Source organism: Ischnura elegans, chromosome 12, assembly GCF_921293095.1.
Source record: "Ischnura elegans chromosome 12, ioIscEleg1.1, whole genome shotgun sequence".
Taxonomy (NCBI): domain Eukaryota; kingdom Metazoa; phylum Arthropoda; class Insecta; order Odonata; family Coenagrionidae; genus Ischnura; species Ischnura elegans.
Genome location: NC_060257.1, coordinates 16,251,893 through 16,276,757, shown reverse-complemented (window position 1 = coordinate 16,276,757; position 24,865 = coordinate 16,251,893). Strand labels below are relative to the sequence as shown.

The 24,865-nt window shown below is 40.9% G+C and overlaps 1 protein-coding gene across 1 annotated transcript in view; it reads left to right on the top strand.

Moving 5' to 3' along the window:
• LOC124169133 overlaps positions 1–24,865 on the top strand; it is a 156,007-nt gene that overhangs the window by 122,487 nt on the left and 8,655 nt on the right. Inside the window, exons 3-5 of the mRNA XM_046547636.1 lie at positions 18,017–18,298; positions 19,710–20,004; positions 22,737–23,358. Coding sequence (XP_046403592.1) covers positions 18,017–18,298; positions 19,710–20,004; positions 22,737–23,358 — 1,199 coding nt within the window. The remainder of the gene's footprint in view (positions 1–18,016; positions 18,299–19,709; positions 20,005–22,736; positions 23,359–24,865) is intronic.

Sequence of the window (24,865 nt, the reverse complement as noted above, 5' to 3'; positions counted from 1 at the left end):
GTGCGACTACCGCATGACGACTTCGGCCACGTTTTTACCATATCTCAGGATGCTATTGTAATTCTATCGATCCAGGAGGAATAAATATGACCAAATAACAGAAATATTATACCACGGGTATAAAGGTGAGTTCAGAAATATTTCAAGTTTATAGAAATGGAGTCTTAAGACTTAATAAATTTATATCTTCAGGGCGGAGATCTTTTCCGAGTACTACGTAAAACATAGGTTTTCATACAGGAGGCCTCACATAATTTAATCATTAAACCGGCGAATTTATTACCAGCATTGTTTAAAAATTACAGAAAGGCTCTGGTGTAAGCAATTTATAAGCGAGCAAAAAATTGATAAATCGAATATTAAGCAGGAACTGATTTCCCCTTTCAAAATTATCCTTTAGCTCCAAATCATAGGCAGTGGCGCCGACTCCATGGGGTCTGAGGGGGCCCGAGCCCCCTCAAAAATTCGTAATGGATGTGAGGAAAAAATGTGTCAGGCTAGCTGATTTTCCCCAAAGTGTCCAGATATCGAGATTCGAGTTATCAGGGCTCTAATGTTGATCATATGGCTCTTCTAAAATGCTTAAAAAACTTAAAACTCACTACTTATAATATTTCCCAGGGCAAGAACCCCCGTTTTGGGCCCCCCAATATTTTTTATAAGTCGGCACCCCTGATCATAGTCCTTGTAATCAATTTTATGTCAGTATTTCTTATTTAAAAAAAATTATAATTCAATGAATATGTTTTTCAAGATGACTATTTTGAGGCTTTAATATTGAATATATTCGCCAATTATTTCCTTGGTTGTAAAACCTTTTTTATTAATTTATTTATAGGACTTAAGTATTTACTTCTCACAAACTCTTCAAACCAAAAATTTAATCGCATATATAGGACTTAATAATGGTAATGTGTCAGCGTGGTCCGAAGCTTCTTGTGTCCATTCGCGTGCTAATTCTTGAGAAGCCCTATGCGTGCTGTAGCCTGGTTAGCCCGAACTGACGTACTTGCAACGCTGTTGTATAGTGCCTCTTCCGCATGGAAGTGACTGCGACCACGTTTTTACTGCAATGATTATCATATTACGTTAAAAGTCTGAAGAATAATTTTGATGCAGCTCCGATTAATGATATATTCCTCCCCATTTCATATGATATAATCCTTCATTACTTTTTTATATGGTATATTTATTAAATGATAAAACTTTCTTAAATATAAAAATTCCCAATACAACATTGAATTCAAGGCCTAAATCATGAAGCCAAAGGAAATTTTTGGAAGGGAGAGTTTAATAATCGATGGTTTTCATGTGCGATTACGAGGCCTGCTATCTAAATTCCTAAATTTTACGTAGCCCTCGGAAAAGATACCGGCACTTCAGATAAGACTGGATGTCTAGAAACTGGGAGCAATTGAGGTCCAACAGAAGCGATAAATTAAGAGAGATATTTTACCGAAAGAATAAATATGGGAATTCGTTGTTACCCCGAACCATAAAGGACTTAAATAAATGCCAGTAGTAATTTCTTAAGAGCATTTCATTTTTATGTGCAAATGGCTGGTGTCCTAACACCCCCTGCCACACACCTTTTAGGCGGCTTGCGGGGTAGGATGTAGATCCCCTGATGACTCCGCGTAATCTGAATGCCTCACAAGATATCTCAGCGCGTGTATCATGAGACTTGGTCCCCCTAATCCTCGGATGCAAATGAGTCTTCTCAGCTTTTTTAAAATAGGATTGGGCGTACCTGCAAGCATCAAGGTCAGGCTGGCAAGAGGAGTATGGGGAAGAGCTACAGGTGATTGGTGAAGGAGAGAGCGATGAGTTTGGTGTCCAAGGGTGGTGCCGGAGTAGTCGTAAGCAATACCGGGGCGCTGAACCGGCGATGAAAACCCCCTCTCGAGGAATGCACATAATCGACTTGAATTATTCAGCGACGGCCGCGTTGACAATCTTCTCAAGCAACAAAAGATTATACGCCCAGCCAAAAAAACGCTATATTCCCGACCATCTTTAATTAATCCTCAATCCTTAAATCTTCGAACAGGGAAAAGCAGAATTTCTCTCTTATCTTATCTTTTATCTCAGTCTGCTGGCGTAGTAAAGGTTCTAAAGGCCGTTTTATTCGGGGCACGTATTTTGGCAGGTTAGAACTGCATTAGCCTTTTCCAACCCATGGCTGCTTCTGGAGCAAATTAAATTTCAAGACATTTTCTCATTTTTAAAATGTGAAAATTTTCTACCCAATCATAAATACTGTGGCAGCCACATATTTCGCCATTAAACTTAACAGTGCTAAAGAAAACGTAGTTTTTTAAGAAAAAAAAATTTAAGTGCTCAAACGAAGTTGGGACTAGCGTTTATTAAAGTCCTTTATGGTTCGGGGGAAAAACGAATTCGCATATCTATCCGTTCGGCAAAACATCTCTCTTAATTTATCACTTCTATCGGACTTGGAAATATAGTGTGGCTCTAATATTATGTTCTCTGTGTCGCTCTTAAAGATATCCATTCTCAATTGTTCAAGCAATCTATGTCTAGCGCGCAGCCTCCGAGTCTCCAACGGCTCCCAGCCTAACTCGCTTAACATCTGGGTAACACTGTCTGTACGCCCGTAGCAGTTTTTGACGAAACGCGCAGCCTTCCTTCGTATTTTATTCAGTTTGCGGATTATGTCTTTCTCCACCGGATCCCATACGCTCGCTGCATATTCAAGGTGCGGTAGGACGAGAGCGAAATAGCACCTTTCTTTTACTTTCTCATCCGAAAATCTTCCCACAATACGCTTGACGGATCCTAATTTCTTCAGGGCTGAGCCGCAAATATTCTTTATATGTGTTCCCCACGTGAGGTTCGAGGTTATCGTAACTCCCAGGTACTTCACTTCGTCTGTTGCCTTTACATTAATGCCATCCACTGCATAAACGTGGTTAGAGTTGGACGAATTCCGCAAGAAATGTACCGCCATGCATTTGCTCAGATTAAGTTTGAGTCCCCACTCTTGGCTCCACAAATGAACGTTGTTTAAGTCAGATGATAGAATTTCACAGTCAGAGTGATCACTAATTTCGCGATAGATGACAGCGTCGTCAGCAAATAAACGTATTTTACTGCTAATGCGGGAGCAGAGATCATTAATGTATATAATGAACAACAGGGGGCCGATTACGCTTCCTTGTGGAACACCTGATGTAACGTTTACAACATCGGAGCTAATTCCGTCAAGAACAACTTTTTGTTTACGATCTCTGAGAAAATCATGCTTGAATCCATGAGAATCTGTCTACCTACTGTATTTCAAAAGCTTTTATCACGTTCTACGAAATCAGTGTATAATTAGTTTCGTCACACTAAAATACATACCGCATATACCTGCGAGTCAAATCATTAGTAAATATGGTGAAGAGTTCATTTTTATAGCCAAACTGTATGGCCATTCGTTAGAATCTATTGATATTTCACCGCCTTTCATGGGTAGCATCAACGCAGTCTAGCCGGACTCAAATCGTTCTTATTGAACGATTTGGATTCGGAGGATTTGAATCTTCCATTGTTCATTTTGAACTACTTGGATTCGGCGGTTCATTTCGAACGATTTGAATGGAAATCGTTGATTCAATTCATTCGGTTCATGCCCTAGAATCGTTCATTTTGAACGATTCATTCATGAACGAGACAGCTCTGCAGCGAAGTGTTCTTCGTCGGGTTGTTGCTCTTCTTGTGTCGGGGCGTGGTGTAAGGCGCCAGGTGGGAGGGGGCGTGGCGGAGAAAGGGTGAGGCACGCCCTCTACTCCTGGCGTGGCGAAGAAAGGCGAGGGAGACTTTGGGATGACGGAAGGAGTGGGAGTAGTGTTCTGTTGGAAGGCAAGAATGCGATGCTGTGGCCATCAGGGAAGGAGAACTCTTGCTAGCATCCTCTATTCCAAGATTCAGTCCGTAGCTGCTCATCGGAATGCCGAACATCAGAGACAAAAAGCGATCGCTATCCTCAAGAGACAACTGGCGCAGAATCCTATGCGCAACGTAGGTCCAGGATTTTTTTTCTGAAGGGGAAACAAGGATCTGATAGACAAACGGTCTTCTCATACTAGAGATTGAAAACTGCGGTCAAAAATTACTATACGAAATATTTTCTTTATTTCCATATGAAAGATATTAATATGAAATGATTGAAGCTGCGTCGTACACAAAGCAAAACGAAGGTAATGATAACCGTATTAAAAATCTTATCTATTTTTTGAACGTGGTGGGGGGGTGGCCACGTGCCACCCCTGAATCTGCCCATGTCCATGCGCTAAAATTCACGGGAAGTGCTCTTTCCACATTTTGCAATACGAAGATAAAATAATTAAAAGTGGAGCGACTGAGTAAGTTTGGGATCGGGTTGGTGTGGTGGCTAGAATGTTGGCTTCCTACCTGGCGGGCTCTGGTTCAAATCCCGGAAGCGGCAGAGAATTTTCAGAGACTGCCCGATCCCTGCTTGAGTGTTGTGAGGGAGACATTTAAAGCGCAACACTCCGTCCGTCGGATGGGACGTTAAGCCGTGGTCCTCTTGGCGCCTTTCGTTATGAGCAGGCTAATGCGGACGCCGGTTCTATCTCCACCCTTCCTTACTTACCCTTCACTCATGGCGCGAATGACCTCAGCTGTCGGTCGTCTCCTCCAAATACAATACCATACCATACCAGACTGAGTAAGTTATGACGAAGTGCTGAAAGGAGTGGGGGAAAAGAAGTATTCTGAAAAACTATAAAGAGAAGACGGGAAAACTTATTTGGCCACACTATGATCCCCGTTTTGCACGTAGGCAACCGAACAACCAACGGTCTACGAAGCAGGAAAAAATGGCCAGTAGAAGTAGCGTAGGTGAAAATGGCTTTCTACAAAAATAATATACTTTTAGCAGAGAATACATGTATAGAAGAGAGGAAACAGTTCATCAGATTTTACATGTAGAGCATGCTTCTCTTTGGGGACGAAGCTGGGAATTTGATAGGTCCTAGGAAATCAAGACTGGAACCATTCGAACTGTTGTGCTATTTAAGAATGACGAAGATAAAATGGATCGACCCAGAAAGTAATGAGGAAGTGCTAATAAGAGTGGGAGATAAGATAAGTTTTCTAATAGCCTTAATAAGAATTCGTGAGAACTTATTCGGCCACGTTGTGAAGCATGGTGAAAACAATCGTAGAAGGGCAGGTGGAAGGGAAGAAGGGCAAGGGACGGCCCCGAATGAGTTACACAGGACAGGTTATAAAGGATGTAAAAGAGAAGAAATTCGTCTCTATAAAAAGGCTAGCGGATAGGAGAGAGGAATGGAGAGCTGAGTCAAAACAATCGCGTAAAGTGATCGCTCGAGTGATCATTTTTCTGAATCACACGGTCCCTCCCGCCGTCGCTTTTCGCATCATTTCCGATATCACAGCTCGTTGCCATAGGACCCGCATCACGAAAATATATAGCATGTTTATGTTTACAAATGTCGTTCCCACGATTGTCAAACGTTGCGCTGCAATCGCTCCATACAGGAATGCGTTCTGATTGGCTGATATGGGGTTTCAGCGACGGAAAAAGCGACAGGACGAGTGATGAAAAAAGCGATGGGAATCCTCATCATTGGAGTGACAATTGCCGGCGACGATCACTTGCGAGTGATCACTCGAAAATGACGAAAATAAATTATCGTGTGATTCAGGCTTTAGGATTGTTGACATGCGATGATGATGAATAAAATAATGATTAGTAATTTCATTATTAATTTGTCTTAACCAACAAGTTGGCTAGATGGTTATAAATGCTTCTTGAGGAGTGATTTAAACGATACGTAGAGTATAGTTTGAGCATTAATAACGAGATTTTATTAATCAAGACTTCACTCATTTATTAATCAAGACTCCATTGTTATCCTTGATAAAGGGAGTCAAAAATGACATATTAGTAAATTTCTCTGTTTTAACACTCTATTTCCTTTATTTTCTTCTTGTGCACACGTCTACCATATTACGACGATAAACGAATGATATTTTCACGTCGCCTGAGAAAGAAATCTCCGAATTTACAAAACAAATTTAGCCTATACTTAGCTCTACGCTCCTGTAAAGTTTACCATCCTTACTAGCCTAACATACTGGAAACGCTTCACTATATTTATCATAACAACCCATCACAAATCTGGCCGCTCTGCGCTGTAATCTATTAATTTACTCTTCCTCCTTTCCAGGGCATTTACCGAGAATTGTTTTTACAAATCCCAATTTATGATTAGCTTTTTCGCATAATTCGCGTATGTGATTACCCCCCGAAAGATCCTTAGTAATGGTGACCCCTAAGTGCTTTACGAACTCGACATTTGGTGGTTGAACCCCGGTGTAACTCTTTGAAGATATATCCATTTCCCAAAAATTCATCACCATACACTTTTCTAAATTTAATTCTAGCTCCCTAGTACCCCACTACTTATTTATGGCAACGAGGTCCTTTTATAATGCCAATTTATCGCAATGGCCATAAATTTATTTGTACACAACTACATCATCTGCGAATCTGTCATTAATGTGAAGAAGGAACAAAAGAGGACCTTAATTGAGTGAGGTCGTGTATTTCTTTCACCTTTCTTTAATCTTTCTATTATTTATCTCCACGTATCACATTACGATCCTCCGATTGTTGGAATGAATCCTCCAATTCCATCTCAACTTCCCCTCGAATCCCCAAACCATAGTCCCCTCTGACCCCTTCAACCTCGAACCGGTTTCTGGCGAGCGCGTGTAGGAAGGTGAAAGATTCTAACTCCCGAGTTTCGTTAATCTGTCGGCAGATGGTGACACTATACCCACTGACTGAGGGTGATTCCCCGCCACTTTCAATTTAATTTAACGAGGAACGGAGTAAATGCTATTTTATTATGAGAAATCCCTCTTAAAATCAAATGTATTTGCACTTCAATACAATTATTTTAATACGTACGACGCGTTTCCAGCCATCATCTGGTGTAAGACATCACAGCACTGCAATTTCTATTTATTTTAATAGGTCGAACTCCTATCCGGACAGAATCTGCTGAATTTATAAAAAATACCCTATGTTTCTCTTCTGGCTGTATTTCATTCACCAACTATCAAAATCTGAATTTGTCCTACCTATCTCAATTTCTTTACCTCATTATTAACCTATCTACAGAATACTTTTCGGAAGAGGAATAGCTGTATAAACACTCTCTCAAGCTCTCGATGCAATTCTAGTAGAAATTGTTTTTCATCAAACTTTCCCCCAAATAACTAATTATAGTCACAATCGCAAATTACCCTTATAACTACTGGTTATTAAGGACTAAATACGTTCGTGTAGATTTCAAAGGAAAATGTGAAATTTTCTAATTAAATAAGTTTTTTCACAAAAATATAATATTAAAAGAAAATAAATGGAAAAAATCTTGAACCTCATCCATTGATAAAATCAATTCCACTGTCTTAATGGAAAGAGCTTTTATATGCAGCTCATAAAAAGATAACAAAAAGTTATCTGATCGCTCTGATATTTAATTGTTCCTTGAACGCAATTAATATTATCGATTCCTTCGTCCTGCCAATTGTTACGTTCAGACAATCATTGTATTTATAGTTATTGGCAGTTATTAATATTTATTCAATTTCATTTATATTTAATTTATATTTATTACGCAGGTTGTCAACTTTGATTCATTCCATTTTTATAATATATCTTGAGTTTAAGGCCACATAGTCATGATAAGAAGCCTTCTCAATAAGGCCTAATAAGAAGCCTATGCAACCTTTCGATTTATTATAAAATCATCGGCAGGGTTGCGCTAGTGGAAACGGTGTTAAAGGTAGGTAAAAAAAGCGAAAATTCACTCGTATGAATAAAAAAACCGTGAGCGCAATCTTTAAATCAGTTACCAGTCAAAATTGTTTTTATCATGTTTTCTTTGCACGAAAAGAAATTTTTAAAATATGGATTGTCTATTTTGTGGCTTGTCACTGGAAAAGGAAGGAAAGCTGACGGTAGCAGTGTTTATATAGTGGCTCTTTTCTTTCCTGAAAAAACATTTTCTCACCCTCAGCCTGTGACGTAAAATTAACGATGCACATTTGAAGTTTCCATCGCGGAAATTGTGTGGTAAATCTGGAAAAGGAAGGAAAGCTGACGGTAGTAGTGTTTATATAGTGGCTTTTTTAAGAGTCTTATTTTATTAATTTTAAATTCAATTTCGTTAAAGTGTTGGATTTTTAGCTATATATCTTGGCCGCCAGTCTAGGGCTTAAGATTATGGTAGAAAAATAAGAAATCATATCGCGTAAATTGTCTTAAAAAAATCAGAACGAGTGAGGGAGTTTGACTTTGATACTATTTGGGTGGCCTCCCTGGGAGTGACATTGACTTTGTTACCCTGCAATGGGTTCTCCTCATGACGAAGAGATTCATTCAGAGCGATCGGTCCTTTTAAGGCGTTCTCTTCATTCTCTGGCGTTGCTGCTCCTCAAATGAGCGTGCGTAAGGGAAGACGACAAGTAGCAGACGCTTCTTCGCCGCTGAAAGATTTGCGGGGCTCGCGTCATATCGCCGAGGGCCGTTTAAAAATACAAGAGGTCCACTCACGCCTTGATCTCGTCCTTCCCCGCTTCGTACGCGCTTAACACTCACATGCCTGCTATCCACTGGAATGCCATGCACGCGGGGGAGACTGCGGAGAGGAAATATGCGCTAGCCGATGCTCGTTTTTTTTTCGGCTGGGGAAATGAAAGACTTTACCGCTTCTCAAATGTGGAAATAAAGGAGACTGCATAGAGGAGGCCCAATTCCATCCCGTTGAAGGCTGATTTCTGTTGCCCTTACGGTCGCATTTCGGTCGGTTTTCAAAAATGTCCGCGGCGCGGAGATGAGTGCAATGCGATCCACTTTTTTTTCAATATTTGGCACCATTATGTTTTTTAATTGGGAGGAACAGTATTGAAAAGTTATGAATTTGATAAATCACATCACCATGTAGATAGATATCAGTTTACGACCCTAATTAAACTTTATTTCCCCGTGAAACTCGGATCAATTTGTTCGTCAGCGACGCGAGTGGCGACTTTTGTAAACCCATTTAAATGCGCGTCGGATGACAAAAAATATTGAGGCTACCTCGTGGTATGTCTTTCGTTGCAAAACAAGATGGTGTATGTCTCTACGCTGAGGGTAGATGACCGTAAATATCAAAAAGTCGTAAATACAGTAAAGAGCAATTTATTTGCTTCATTAGAACCTACTCTAGAGCAAATTAAAAAACTTAAATTTCATGCATATGACTTTCCTTTTATATTTCACCGATTTATTATACATAAATTAGCTTCCCGTATTGGATATTTAATTGAGCTGGACTGCCTAGAAATATGGATTTTGTTTTGGCAAAACACTTTTTCAAAATCCATTACTAAGGTAAATGAAATTACCGAACGATTCTATTCCACGCGGCCTGCAGAAGTTATGCAAGAGGTAGCGATGGCATGTTTAAATAATCTTTATTTAATCAGTATTTTTTTATTTTAGTATTTATATTTAATTATAGAATTTTTAGTATCTTTATTCGTTGAATTACAGCTATAAAATGTAAAAATGTGGTGAATAATTGGTTGCATTGGTCATTGATTTGTGTTGTTAATCATGGAATAGTAGTAGAGGTTAAAATGAAAAGGTTGCTCATCATTCTTTTTTAATACCAAACGAAATTATGACGCAATGGGGATTAGTAAACGATAGTTTCGACTAAATTGCGCTTAAATACCTATCTGGAATGGATGACGGATAAAAAAAACTTTCATTGAATATTCTGAACGCAATCTATTTTGAATGTACCTTTTTGTATTAGAAGTCTTTCACGTACCAAAGCTTTTATTTATGTTAGATTCAAGGTTTCCGTGGCGTTTCTCCATATGAGTCTCGGCTTTCGGGGAAAAGGGTCTTCAAAATCAATGACAAATCAGAGCCCACCCGAGAACCAACCAATCAGATCCGACCTCCGATCCCCAAATTACCTATATAATACGGCCAAATTTTATAATTAAAAAAATATTTACATATTGTAATGACATCATTGATGTTGTACCAATGTAATGGCAAAAAAAGTCAATAATTCTGTTTCAAAATATTGTAGTTATAAGTTTCTATTTCACGCAAACAACACAATACACCCACAACAGAACACGTGCGCCATAATTAATCAATGTAAACTGGCTGGTTGGAGTGAGCCAAGGCTCACCGGTGCAGCATTAAATCGCGCCTTCTGCGCGACCAAGACTATTATGCATCGCTACTTCTGACCTTAGGACGCCAGCAGGATGACTGGAGAAACTGTCGTCGCCCATGGACAACTCAACGCGGAAGAATGGCCGAAAGCTGGCACTCAAAGCTTTTATTTATAATACGAGATGTGTTTAGAAAATAATGGGAATTTTAATTTTTTCGAAAAAAATTTATTTATTCATCTACATTAATGTTATCGCCTTCAAACCAAAAATGGATATTATTCACCTGAGCCAGCGCTTCGTCCAGTCCTTGAAAAAAAACTCTATCTTTGGGATATCCTTTAGCTCTGCCAGCAATTTCTTTTAATGTAATTTATGATTTTAAAGCAACTATTCACTTCCCCTTAATTTTTGGAATAAGGAAAAAGTCGCACGGAGACATATCTGGTGAGTATTGAGGTTGGGGCATCGTTACAGTATTGTTTTTGGCCAAAAATTCGCGAACAAGCAATGAAGTGTGAGCCGAAAATCCCCGAGCACATATAAACACGTCTTACCTTAGCGACTACCACAGACAAAGTAAACAATGAATGCAGCTGAAAATTTTATCATACTTCAGGGGCACGCATGCCAACGTAATAAAAAAAGTTTTTAACATCGGACTGAACAAACTCACGAGAAAAGCTTAGTTCTCGTTATAATTCCAACGAACCTCGTATTAACGATAATTGGAATTTTAAAACCTTTGAGATTCAAGGAAGAAACAGAGAAAATAAGCACCCAACAGTTCTCAGTTTTTTTTAGAACGAAGTGGAAATAAAAATACTTCATTGAATTTCGAAGTACCTATGTCGTGATCAGATAGTTGCAAATGCGACGCTAAGGTAGATAGCTATAAGGAATAATTCAACTGCTTGAGTAGTACACTCTATTAGAATACGCATGACAGTCAGGTTTAGGGATGACCGAGTAGTACTTTTTGATCTCGAGTCTAGTTGAAAACTACTCGCGAGTATAGAGTCGAGTCGAGTAGGGCAATTGTGAACCAGGGAATATAGCAATGAATGTTCCTACATGTTCTCATTTTTCCTATCCCTACATTTTATATTAAGAATTCTTAACTTGATGTAAAAATGAAAAAAATATGATGTAAATTTTGCCAGAATTAGGAGAGCAATGAAAATTAATGAGTCGTAATCAGTTCCATAAGCACAATTTAATAACATATCATCAGTTTAATTAATGTATGTATCCAAACTGCTCAGAAGAGCCCTCAGTAAAGGCATTTGCCTTATTGCAATAAAGATTATGTACCTAAATAAATCATGTAATATTTGGTCCTATAAAATTCTCATGGAGAAAAACCAATTGTCCTATATGCTCAAGCAGCAGGATTTGACGTCTCCATGTTACAGTATTACTGCCTACTGAGTATTGCGTTCCGCAATACCCTTGTGTGGCTGTGCAAGTACTTTCTTGCTAAAGTTGTGAAATTTGGGAACCTTGGAAAATTTTATTAAAAGTTACATCAACGAATTTAATGGATATTCGATCTTCATAGAATAAGAGACGAAGTGAAGGAACTGTAAAACTTATCTTTAGCTTTAGTATTTTTTCTCCATTACTTACTTCGTTTAATCAACCAGAGTACCTCTTTTTTCATAATTTCAAGAAGGAAACTAAACGCAATAAAGTAATAAACGAATATTAACATCGGAGGTACACAGTACTCAAAAATGCTAAAAGATCCCTGCCGGGGCCCACGTCGACTGCTACGTATACAGCAAACTGAATCTCCTAGGTCAAGGAATAAGAACGACTTATCGACTTTAAAAACGAATTTATTGCATGGGTCAAGGTCGGGCATGGGTTTCATGATAGCGCCTCCTGTCGGCAGATTTCTTACCTTAATGGCCTCGAAAACTCTGTAACTGAAACTACTCGACTCGACCTTTGTAACAGTACTCGAAACACTCGAGTCGAGTACCAACTACTCGACTCGACTCGAATTTTCGAGTACTTGCACTTCCCTAGTTAGGTTATACCGAAAAACGAGCCAAGTTATAAATAATTATAAGGTATGATGTCATGATATGAGTATCTTACTGTGTATTACCGACTTCGTTTTTTAATGGGAATATTTTACTTGGTAATCTCTTAAATTTTAAATGGAAACAGTGGGCTTTCCGTAGACGTGTTGGAAACTTTTCAAATATTTTTTAAATATTAACAATTATGTGGTATGTGGTTCACGAAGTGCTTGTCTTTTTAAGCATCCGGAGAAGGTATTTTTCAAATGTTTTATTCTGAAAACGGTTCTGACAAGCGTCGTTATTCTGTTGTTTGATTTGGAAAAAATTCATAGAGATCGCAGCGTAGCATTATCAATGTTCTACTACGATTAAGGATTTCCTCAAAGTTACTCCCGCAACTATTAGTTATATTAATTAGATGCATAATTTTTTATATATGTCTACTCTAAGTTGAAGTGCCCTAACAGTTAAGAGGCTGTGGAATTATGCCAATGGTGGCCCTCGAACTTTTTGATTAATTTTGTTTATGAATATAAATTATATTTATGAATTTATAAAATTATATAAATGAAACTAGCACCGTTTATTCCTTCATTTGCCATAATGGAAAGGTTTCACACAATTAAGTCTTGGTCGAGTACGGATGGAACGAATCACTGATGAACCGTTCCGTGAGAGTCGTTCATTGCGGCCAGTTCTCCGTCATCTCAAGGGTTGCTGACGTAAATTGTGTTTTTCTTACGTCACTCGTTTTTTTCTTATAGCATGTCATGCTCTTCTTTTTCATTTTCCACTCAGTGACGTCACATTCCACAGCTGATGGCGCACCGCGCTCAAAATACAAAACCACTTCTGACACGGTCCCGCCTCTTCCTGAAGTCAAAGCGCACCAGATGAGAATATAAGGACATAGCTCATGCGCTGAAATAACCGCGTACTTACATTCCACCCTCGATACTACGGCATTTGCCTCAACACTGCCGCAATAGGGTGGTTTCCTGTTATTTTTTTATTGTCTAAATCGAAAGATAATTACTCCTGGAGTAAGCATTTCACGCTTTTAGATTTTTAAATGGCGATATCTATTTTTCGCGATTAAATGGAAAGTGGAAAATTTCAAGCGCGCGAAAACACGACGGCTAACTATCAATGCTGGGAAAACCCCGTGCGAAGTCATTCTGGTTCCCGCTGTCGTCGTGTGAGGTGACCTTGGGGCGAGGGTATGTGCGCTGCTGCAATGCAGGCTGCTAGCGGGTAGCAGAGTACCCTGCTAGCAGGTAGCGTTTGGCTTAAATAAGGGTTATTAATACCCTACCAAACGAAGGAAACTTTCCGACCATAGCCAGTTTTAATAGGTAGTTAAGAGATGTTTCCCTGAATTCTGTGCCTCATGCATGCATTGGTAATCTCAGACGATGTAAAACTCCTATCTACTCGTATAGAAACTAGGTCCGTGTGACGTAACGTGGAATGACATCGCATGGGTGCCAATCTGGCCTTTTTCAAATGAGGTTAAAACTGACCATTGCCATTCGTCTAAGCTGGGATTTATAGATCCAAATAATTTGTATGTTATGAATACACTAATGGTGGGTAACGAATCGCAATCAATCCCTTTCGTTTTCTTTGATGAAGAAAACTACGCTATTGATTGGATTGACGTCATTGATTTGTGATTTTCACCTTCGACGATTCATTGGCCATAGTTTGGTCTAATCAAATATATTTTCAGCGACCGTAGGCACTTAACAATAGAAACAGATTTTTTCCACAAGATAATATTCTGTCAACACGCCTTCAATTGAATGCAGCCAAATATAAATCTTTCGGTTACCGGGTTTATTTCATGGATATTTTTGCACACACCTCCGTGAATGCTGACTACGTTATAACCTCAGGAGGTTAACAAGTCAACAGAATGGATACTATGTGTACTACGCCCCTTACTTGGTCACCCTTCGCTTGGAGAAATTAGTTTCCCCGATATATCAAATCATGCCTTTATGACCTTTGACCCCATTATGACCTTCGGAGGTCAAAAAATCAACAATACTGTAAAATGAATTGCAAAAATGGCTTGAGCGCCCTTTAAAACCTATGGTTCGACACGTTGGTTGTCACGATATCCCAAAGTTTACCTCTATAACCTTTGACCTCAGTATTAGCCTAGGAAATCAAATAGTGGATACGACGAGTATTTGGACAATACTTGGACTTGGGCATTCTTTAAAACCCATGGATCGACACCTTTGTTGGTATCCAATTCTTTTTGCTACCCTTATGACCCTGACTGTGACCTTACTGGGTCAACGGTTGAATTTTCGTACATAAAAGTGTTATTTTCGCTTTCTTCGTGTCCAAAAACTTAAGAATTGACATCTTGGTCAATGAAATTCATACTTTTTCTGTCTAAAATATTTTTACATTGAAACCCCATAAGGTGATTTCAGAATTTTGGTTTGGGCCCAATTGCGAGGTCAAAAGGTCAAAATTGTAAAATTTTGCTTACACGCAGCAAATCTAAGGACCATTCCCCATGAGTATGCCAATTTTCAGGAATATTTCTCGAGGGGAAGCTACTAAAATTAGAGGTCAAAAATGACACACGACCCTCGGGACAGTCTGTAGATCTACGTTAACAGATATGCCTCCATGATATCTGGTGATTTTTCGGGTATTCTTCCGCTTTTATCCATTTTGTAGGAACTGCAACGCGGAAGAATACCCGGAAAATCACCAGATATCATCATAATCTCCGCGGAAGCCTACTTGGAAACTTTAGATATGCCTCCATGTACACCTTACCATTTATGCAGTTGGTCCAAAAATCATCGCGAACCACAGACCTCATAATCCTAATGGATATTAATTCTAATCGTGATTTATGGAGAATTACATCTCTGAATATAATAACTTATTAACTATTTATGCATAGCCTATTTTTCCTAGCCCGAGTCGAGCTATCGCGAGCTATAATATTGCTGGTATTATGGTCCCTAATTGTACGCGGTAAAAACGAGATCTAAAGTCTATTGATTGTGTAATCTATTTTCCTAATCTTATCCGTGTGATTTTTTTCTAACATAATAATTAGGCTCTCTTAAAATATCTTTGGGCGAAAAATATTCTAATAGAAATTTTCACAAAAGATTATTCTCTTCGATCGGTCAGATATTTTAACTGAACTCTGTATCTGTATCATTTCTGAACTCCTAATTAATTCATTTTCACTACTATGTTTTCAGTACGTTTTTTTAATCTTGTTACTCATTTCTGTAGTCTTTCTTAATCCTATACCATTCCTTTTTCATACGGATCCCATACACTACCGAATGAAATCACACGAGAGAATAATATCATCGTTATTTTAATTTTAACCGCGTTTTTCCAAGAATTATTTTAATAAATTCTATTTTCCCCGGTTCGAGTACCTCCAGGGTAGGTTGCCCCTAACTATTTTTGATTCCCATACCACCGAAAACAACATATAATGGCCTACTTTCAAGGCAATTGGCCTTTTACATTCGAAACAATAAAAGTTTTTTTAGAGTAACATTACTGAGTGACATATTTAGCACATTAGATATGTAGCTGCACCAAGTGAAGCCATAATATGAAGTGATATATATTTGACCGTTAAGTTAAAAACCCTTACGTGAAAGGCCAATGGAGCTGTTTGCGGAGGTGCAGGAATAAATTTTTTTAAATAAATAAAAATAACCCAAAAGGAAGATCTCTGGACATTCATTCGTAGAATTTTCACAATTTAAACCGGATATTTATTTTCCGCGGGGAAAATTCCAGAGGGGGTGTATTCCGCCCACGTCTTCGTGGTTGCTGAGTTAAAAATAAGGAATGCGTTTACGTCTAAGCGGCATATGATCGGCGGAGCTGCGTCAAAGCCCATCACAACTCATTCTTCCGTTCGAGAGCTCTGCTGCAATTGGCGCCATTATGGCTGCCGAATGATTCAATCGTACGCGAATACTTTGCGAACCCCAGATTGAAAATCGCTCACGCAGCGACTTAATTCGGTAAACTGAGCTGATTGAGGGGAACGAAGGGGTGGAGATAGAAGGGGGAAAGTCTAACAGAAGGCCCCTTTAATAGGAGAGCGGGGTGAAGTCACAGCCTCTAGTCTCGCTCTGAACTGGTCCTCATCAACTCCTCTTTCAATTGCACAGCTCAGGGAAGATCGCGAGATTTCCAGGTGATTGGGTATTTTCTCACCATACATTTATTGCTCGTGCCCTCCGAACGCTTTTTTTTCTCTTAAAAAACCGGTAGACAACATGGGTTGCAGGGCTGACAGTTACTTGCTTGAAGTCTTCTCGGGTTTTCCACCGGTTTAATTCGTTGTATATCACCAAGGTTGCAACGGATTGATGATACATCGCCATTAAATTGAATTCAAGGGGTACCAAACAGTTCGTAGCTTCCAGGATCTCTGACTGTTACAAGGTGTAGACTAATGGCTATCGCAATGACTTTGAAGACATTAAGAAGCTCCTCCGCGATGTTCAAATTCCTTATTACCTTCGATTTTTTTTCAATTGCCCCCGAAGAGTAGAAGCACGGAGGCAGTTGGTAACACTGTGATGAGTAGAAAATTTAATGTTTCGACAATTTTTCTCAGGGTTTAAGGAGATTTTAGAAGGGACCGATTGTTTGACTTTTTGTCGTATCACGTCTCGTTCACGCCAAACATTTTTATGAATAAGTCATTCTTTGGAAGTGAGTTTTATAGAGTACAGGGTGGAGAAAAATAGTGTCGCTAAATTTTATCCCTGTATAGCTGACGCCAAAGAGATCAGGACACCAAGGTGGGTCCTCTGAGGGTTACAACGCACCGGGGCCGGAACAAAGTTCGAGACTTACACGCCTGCGCTCCCGGGGAGGGGTATGGATGGGAAGGAAAAAGGAAAGAGGCGCCGCCGTGATAGGAACCCGACGACGCCTCTGGGACAGGGATAGCGTTGGAAGTGAAGGGACGGGATAAAACACCTCACCGCTAATAGAAGCGGAAAGCGCCCACTTACTAGCGAAACCCGGCATCAGCCATTAATGTGCCAACGATTTTGGTGGATTTTCCTATTAAAGAGAAAAATCCATCGATCAAATCGTTGGATAAAATAGTAGGACATAGCTGACGCCAGTGGGATCCAAAATTACTAATGATGTTTAGGTAAAAAACGTACCATAAATTACAGATACTTTGAGACCAGCGCTCCGATCGGCCGCAGGTTTGCCCTGTTGCCAGATGATCTGGACAAGTCGTGACTTCGAACGCTTTGCCTGCATTTGCCTTTGCCTTTGTCCACAGCAAGCGGCAACAGTGCAAACTCGCGGAAAATGGGAGCGCTTGGCTCCAAGTTTCTGAAGTTTGAAAATTGTGCGTTTTTCGACCTAAACGTCGTTGGTAATTTTGTTTCCTTCTGGCATCAGTTACTCAGGGTTAAAATTTCATGGCGCAATATTTCTCCACCCTATATTTTCCGGACCAGGAGGCGTCGGGTAATGCCCGCGTCTGCCGACCTAAAGTCGCGAGTTCGAATCCCGGCTGGGTGGATTCCACCATCCAGGGCATTGATGTGTGTGACTGTCAAACAAGAAAATCATAAGAAAGGACTAGTCCTACATTCGCTTGTAATAAAAACGACAATATATATATTATAGATTATCCTCATCTGATATATATATAGTAATTAATATAAGTATTTCTTTTTATCTTTCAGGATGCCGTCTCCTCGTCTTTTCCTATTCTTTCTCTCCCTCCTCCCCCTCCCTTTCGCATCCTCCATCCCTCAATTGACCCCCTCCCCTCCAACCCCCAAGGCGATAATAGCAGCAGCCACCCCCCCGTGGGATCTGGATGGGGATGCGGACTGGCGGTGCCCCGACCCCGCGCCCTCCTCCTCGCAAGGAGCCGTCTCTTGCGCCTGCGACCTCCCGCACACCCTCAGGTGCTCCGGCGGGGACAGGACAGCCCTCGGAACCATCGCGGACGCATTGAGGAGGTATGTATTCATGCACACGCCGGAACATAGCGTGCGATTCCAACAAATCCTCCCTCTATCATCTCGTTAATATATCTATATATTTACTCATATAACATACTCTGCCTTTAAATCTATTACAAGCATGCCAGCCTCGGTGGCGACGGGGTAATTTCCTCGCCTGCCAAACCGAAGGTCGCGGGTTCAAGTCCCGCCTGGGTGAGTTTCCCTTATCCAGGGCATGGGCGTGTGTGAATGTCCTTCATTGTATAATGTTAATTCCCCATTGTAAAGGCCGTAAATGTGCTGTTTATGGGGTAATGGAAATACATAAATACTAGCTTCTTTTCGAGTACCTATAGTAAAACATGGATTCCCTCGCATGCATAATATGTTACTCCCATATGAGTGATTTAAAAATGAATAATTTAAAATTTAATGCAACGACCGCCGCGAATTTGATTCTAGAGGATAATTACAAATTTTAAAAATTTATTTTTACCAGTTAAACACTCTCATAAACGAATATGTAAACTCATCCTTTTCCCTGTTCTGGCGTCCGTTTCAAAATTCATCCCTTCTTCCGTTACGTTACTACGGCTAAAATAATAAATAAGTAGATAATACTTTACGATAATGATGATTATTCATCGAAACCCGGGTCGCTTTATTAAAAAAAATAAGTGATATAAGTAATATTTATCCGAATAAGAAACCTAAAAACGGAAAACCACGCGGTTAATAATGAGTTGGACAATTTTTATTTAATAGGGTGGTTTCCTACTATTATTTATTGCCTAAATCGAAATATTATTACTCCTGGAGTACGCATTTCACCCTTTTAGATTTTCAAATGACGGTATCTTTTTTTCGCGATTAAATGAAAAGCGAAAAATTTCAAGCGCGCGAAAACGCGACGGCTAAGTATGAATGCTGGGAAAACCCCGTGTGACGTCGTTCTGGTTCCCGCTGCCGCAAGTGAGGTGACCTTGGGGCGAGGCTTTGAGCGATGATACGACGCAGGATGCTAGCAGGTAGCAGAGTACCCTGCTAGCTGGTAGCGCTTAAGGAAACTTTCCGACCATAGGCAGTTTTAATAGGTGATTATTAAGAGATGTTTCCCTGAGCTCTGTGCGTCATGCATGCATTGGTAATCTCAGACGATGTAAAACTCCTATCTACTCGTATAGGAACTAGGTCCCTGTGACGTCACGTGGAGTGGCATCGCATGGGAGCCAATCTGGCCTTTTTCAAATGAGGATAAAATTGACCATTGCCATTCGTCTAAAACCGGTATTTCTAAATCCAAATGATTTATATATTTTGAATACATTAATGGTGGGTAACGAATCGCAATCAATGCCTTTCGTTTTCTTTGATGAAGGAAACTACCCTATTATTACTATTATTTTTCGTCTTCCTCCTCTTACAGGGCTAAGGCGTCGTCCGTGTCCCTGCTGGACTGCTCGCTGTCTTCGAACGTGACGTGGCTCCCTCCCCGCATTCTCCAGGGGGTTTCCCTGCACGGGCTCGTCGTCTCGTCGGGTGCGGTGCGTCGAGTGTCGGATGCCGCGTTCGACGGCCTCGCTTCCCCGCTCCTCGCCCTCGGACTCCCCAACAATGCCCTATCGGCAGTCCCCACACCCTCCCTAGCACTCCTGTCGCAACTGGAGAGGCTGGACCTATCCAGGAACCACATCAAGGCACTCGACGCCAAGGCATTCCGGGTGAGTGGTTGCATTTTTAAATCTAAAAATATGAAAACATATTTAACCAACAAGAAAAAAAAACTCAAGCGTGATGGAGTGGATTTTTTCCAGTTGTTTTTTTTACAGTATTCTACCCATTAAGGTAGGTTTCCATGGAGTACTAAAGAAGTGATCTGGGAGCCTCCCTTTCCTTCCAGCGCTACCTTCAATTCACTGTAAGGCCTACTCCCTGTCAATCTATCTAAAAATCCCATTCTTTTCCGTCCCCTCCCTCGTTTTCCCAACATTCTACCCTCTAACACCATTTTCAAAATCCCCTCCCCGCTAAGTATTCGCTCCATCCATACATTCTGTCTCTTCCGTACCTCATCTAAAGCTGCCTCTCCTCGCCACATGTTGATGTAAATACGTGAAATTCTCCATGATTTTAAAATTTATCATGACCCAGGTTTCAATGTTAATACATCTTCTTGAAGGTTTTTGCTCTCTAAATTCTCCAATCTTGAAGGTGATGTAGTAGCATTAAAAAGTAGGTCGTAATAAGTTTCATAATTGGCAATAATTGCAAGAATTTATTTCAATTTATCACAGGATGATTCATTACATCATCCTCTGAGAGTTTACAAAGTTATTTACGTTGGGTTGGCTGGAATTGCAGATGAATCCATAAAGAGACGACAGATACTATGTTATTTTATTTATGTAATACTATAGTTCGTCATCATCGTATCTGGGCCATAATCTTAATATAAGTTTGACGCAGCTCTCCACTCAATTATTCCATCAGATAATTTTTTTACACCTAAGTATCTCTTTCGCATCTTTCTTTACCTGTTAATTCGAGGGAAAGAATACTTTACCGTTCTTGCAATCTCCTTGTCCCTAGACTATTGAGTTTATAAGGATGTGGTCTATTAGGCTGTTCCGTCCTCTTATTAATGTCTTCATGAGGTACGCATTTTCTCAAGGTGTTACGACCTCTTCACGTTTACACGTTACACGTTTTCGCCCTTGCGGGAAAAAACCGCACGGGACTTTTTCTCTAAGTCCATTGAAGAAATTTACGAGACCTTTCGCATTGCACGGTTGAAACACGGGCAACGGGTTGGCACGGTTTTCAGTCGCCTTGCGGCCGTCCAGTGCCACTGCGACCTCTCGGCTTCCGTATCGTATTTCTGCTTGCCTCATTCACATTACGATTATTCCAGCGATTGTCGTAACTAACGTGCATTCACACGACGATGGTTAAAACCTGTGCTGCCCTCTAGTGCTGGCATCTTAAGTGAACGAGAAATTGACGGTTATAAGCTGTTGAGGTATGCAGGGTCAAGATATTACTTTGTTATACGTGTAATTAATGAATCATTTTTCTTCCGCCCATACTCTTCCTTCCTAGGACAAATCCATGAAAAAAATAGAGTTTCAAGAGCTTCTCGTATTTCTCTTGTCGCTTCCGTTTCCGGTCTCCCAGAGCCTAACCATCGTTAAGTGGCAACTTTCGGTTCTACGTGAACTATTGTCAGCACGTGCATTTACACGGCTAGTTCGGCCAACTATCGTTGGGACGATCGCACGGACAATCGTAATGTGAACGAGGCGATAGTGACCCACGTGAAAAAATGCACAATTTCACGATAGACGGTTTCAGTCGTGTCGCGGGCCCGCAAAAACCACACGTCCGTGCGGAGAGGAGCCCTGGAGTGCCTCAAAGACCTCTCAACGCTCACGTTGTCCCACAACCAGATTGGATGGTTTCGGTCGTGCAGGACCTGTCTTTACTTACTATAGGCAAATACAAGTCGGTGCATTTTTTGCAGAATTCGTCCAACTTTCACTATGTATATGCTGTGAATGGTATTAAGATGTAGGCAACAGACGGAGTGAATTTCCTAGGAGATACGATAACCTCACATATAAGAAATATTTGCGGCATATCCCAGAAGAAATTAGGATTCGTCAAGCGTATTGTGGGAAGATTTTCGGATGAGAAAGTAAAAGAAAGGTGCTATTTCACACTCGCCCGACCGCACCCTGAATATGCAGCGAGCGTATGGGATCCGGTTCAGAAGGACTTAATCCGCGAACTGAACAAAAGACAAAGGAAGGCTACGCGTTTCGTCAAAAACCGCTACGGGCGTACAGACAGCGTTACACATACATTGAGCGAATTAGGCTGGGAGCCACTGGAGACTCGGAGGCTGCGCGCCAGGCTTATATTTTTTGAACAATTGAGAATGGATATCTTTAAGAGCGACACGGAAAACATGATATTAGAGCCCCACCATATTTCCAGGTCCGACAGAAGCGATAAATTAAGAGAGATGTTTTGTGGAACGGATAGATATGGGAATTCGTATTTCCCCGAACCATAAAGGACTTTAATAAATGCTAGTCGTAGGTACTATTGATTGAGCATTTCATTTTATATGTAAACGGCCGGTGTCCTAACACCCCTGCCACACGCCTTTTAGGTGGCTTGCGGGGTATTATGTAGATGTAGATGCACTGTTGGTAATAATCTTTTTGTACGGTTAAAATCGTACAGTATGAAAAGCAACTAGCTAAGATTTAAACCGAAAACGAAAAAGCGAAAACGTGTAATGTGCTACTTGATGTTTGTTTTTTCTGTTTACCTAACGACGTTATTGCAAAACATGTCGTACTAATCCACGCTCGTCGGTTTTATTCCCGACAAGTATTTTATAAATGAATAACTTCACCGCCTATAATGCTGCTTTTTCTCTCCCTAGGGCCTCGGCAACCTGACCTTCCTGGACCTGAGTGACAATCCCATCTCGCGCGTGGCCCCTGGGACCTTCTCTGGCTCCTTGCCGGCCCTGAGGACCCTCCGCCTGCGAGGGACCCGCCTCGACGCCGCCACCGTGGCCTCTGCCTTCCGAGGGGCCAGGGTCCTCCGAGAACTCGACCTCTCCTCATCGTCCGTCAAGGGCCCTTTGGGGCCCGAGTCCTTGCCGCCCCTCCCCACCCTCCTCACGCTCTCGCTGGCCCGCAACAACCTCACGTCCGTGCGGAGAGGGGCCCTGGAGGGCCTCAAAGCCCTCTCAACCCTCACCCTGTCCCACAACCAGATTGACGTCTTGGAGGACCACGCGTTCCTCCACCTCGGGGCCCTTATCCGCCTCGACTTGTCGCACAATCGCGTCGTCACTGTTTCCGGGGCCTCTCTGGCCCACCTTGGGGCCCTGAAGCACTTGGATCTCGCGCACAACTTCCTGCGGGCCCTCACGGCCGACGTGGTGGCGCCGCTGCGGAGTCTCGAGGAACTACGGTTGGACGACAATGACATCTCCATGGTGGCGTCAGGGGCCATGGGGGCCGCGGCCCGAACGCTACGGAGGCTCACGCTATCCGGTAAGTTGGTACCATTGGGGTCAGAAGGCGTAAAGGGACAGGTACTTGGCATTTTTTGGCACGTCAAGAATAATAACCTGTTCACAGCAACTTAACGCAGCATAACTTCCTGGGTGAAAATAAGTTGTTAACTAACCATTCCGGAGGTGTGAAACCAAGTGTTTAGAACCTATTGCCATAGTGCTCATGAACTGTTGGGGAATCATTCACCAACCGTATTTTTGTCCATTGAAGAGTTACGAACCGTTGAAATAGCTGTTGATGGCGCGTCTCCCAGCTGTTCATGAAGTGTTCTCTCACTGAACAGGAAGAGTTTAACTAGGTATTATGAGGTCGTACCAAAGTGATTATGTATTGTCATGGATAGGAACTGTTTGCGATGTATTTTTGCTCAATTGAAGAAATGCAAACCGTTCAAATCAAGCCACCCAGCTTAAAATTTTATCGACCAGTTTCATTAACTAAGCACCTTTTTGAAACTTTCAACAAGGTGCGGTTGCTAAACCTAACACGTACTGTATTTAATCAGGAGGGGATTATTGTACATTCGACAACTGTGTCGGAGTTGTATTGGGCTTTTGAACTTATTAACCGTTCAGGAATCGTTCAGAGCCAGCTGTGTAGAAGCCGTTCACAAGGAGTTCCGTTTGTAGGTTTTCATGGGTAATAGGTTGGAGCTGTGTGAACGGTTTCCACGCATTTCGTGATCGGCCCCGGATATTTGTCCAGAGTTTCCCCAGTATTTGCACAGCCAAAGAACTGTTTAGTGAACGGTTCTTTTTCACTAGAGTTGTCTTGATGTGAACCAGACGAAACTGATGCATCCCTCCCTTTCGTTTTGTCGTTTTTTGACTATTTTTTTTAAGGTCAACTTGCTCCCTTTGTAATCCACTCCCGGTCACGACGGTTTTCTTTCTTAATAAAAACAAATTCAATAAACCTTCGCTATTACACAAACAGTCGAAAGACTTACCTCCTTGGTAAAAAAGGATTAGTGATTAAAATTATACAAAAAATAAATTAAAAGCTATGTTCAATAATTTAAATAGTTTAACGCTTTCTTTTAATGAGACATTAACTTTGTACAAGCAGCGCAATATTTAGAGCTTTATAATTATATATAGGGCCCAATTTACAATGTTAATATCTGAGCTCCAGTCTCAATATTTACGTAATTTTTGTGACAGCAACAATTTTAGCTTTGGAGGTGGTTGTACTTCTTTCTTTCATTATTCTTAAAGGTTACACTTATCGGTCGCTGTGGATTACTTATTTTGAGATTTCTGGGTCGTATGGGTAATAATTTTAGTCTTCTGCCCGATTACTTCGTGGCCTCTCTATTAACTACTGGTTCCTTTTTCGCAACCTTGATACCACCTAGTCTCCACTCCCTGCAGTTTTAATTTGCCGACTTTTGTCTTTCTTATCTCCTTTGCGTGCCTTTTTTTACCTCAACTCCTTCATGTGCCTTTTTTATCTTAACTCCTTCACTTATCTCTCCCCGGCA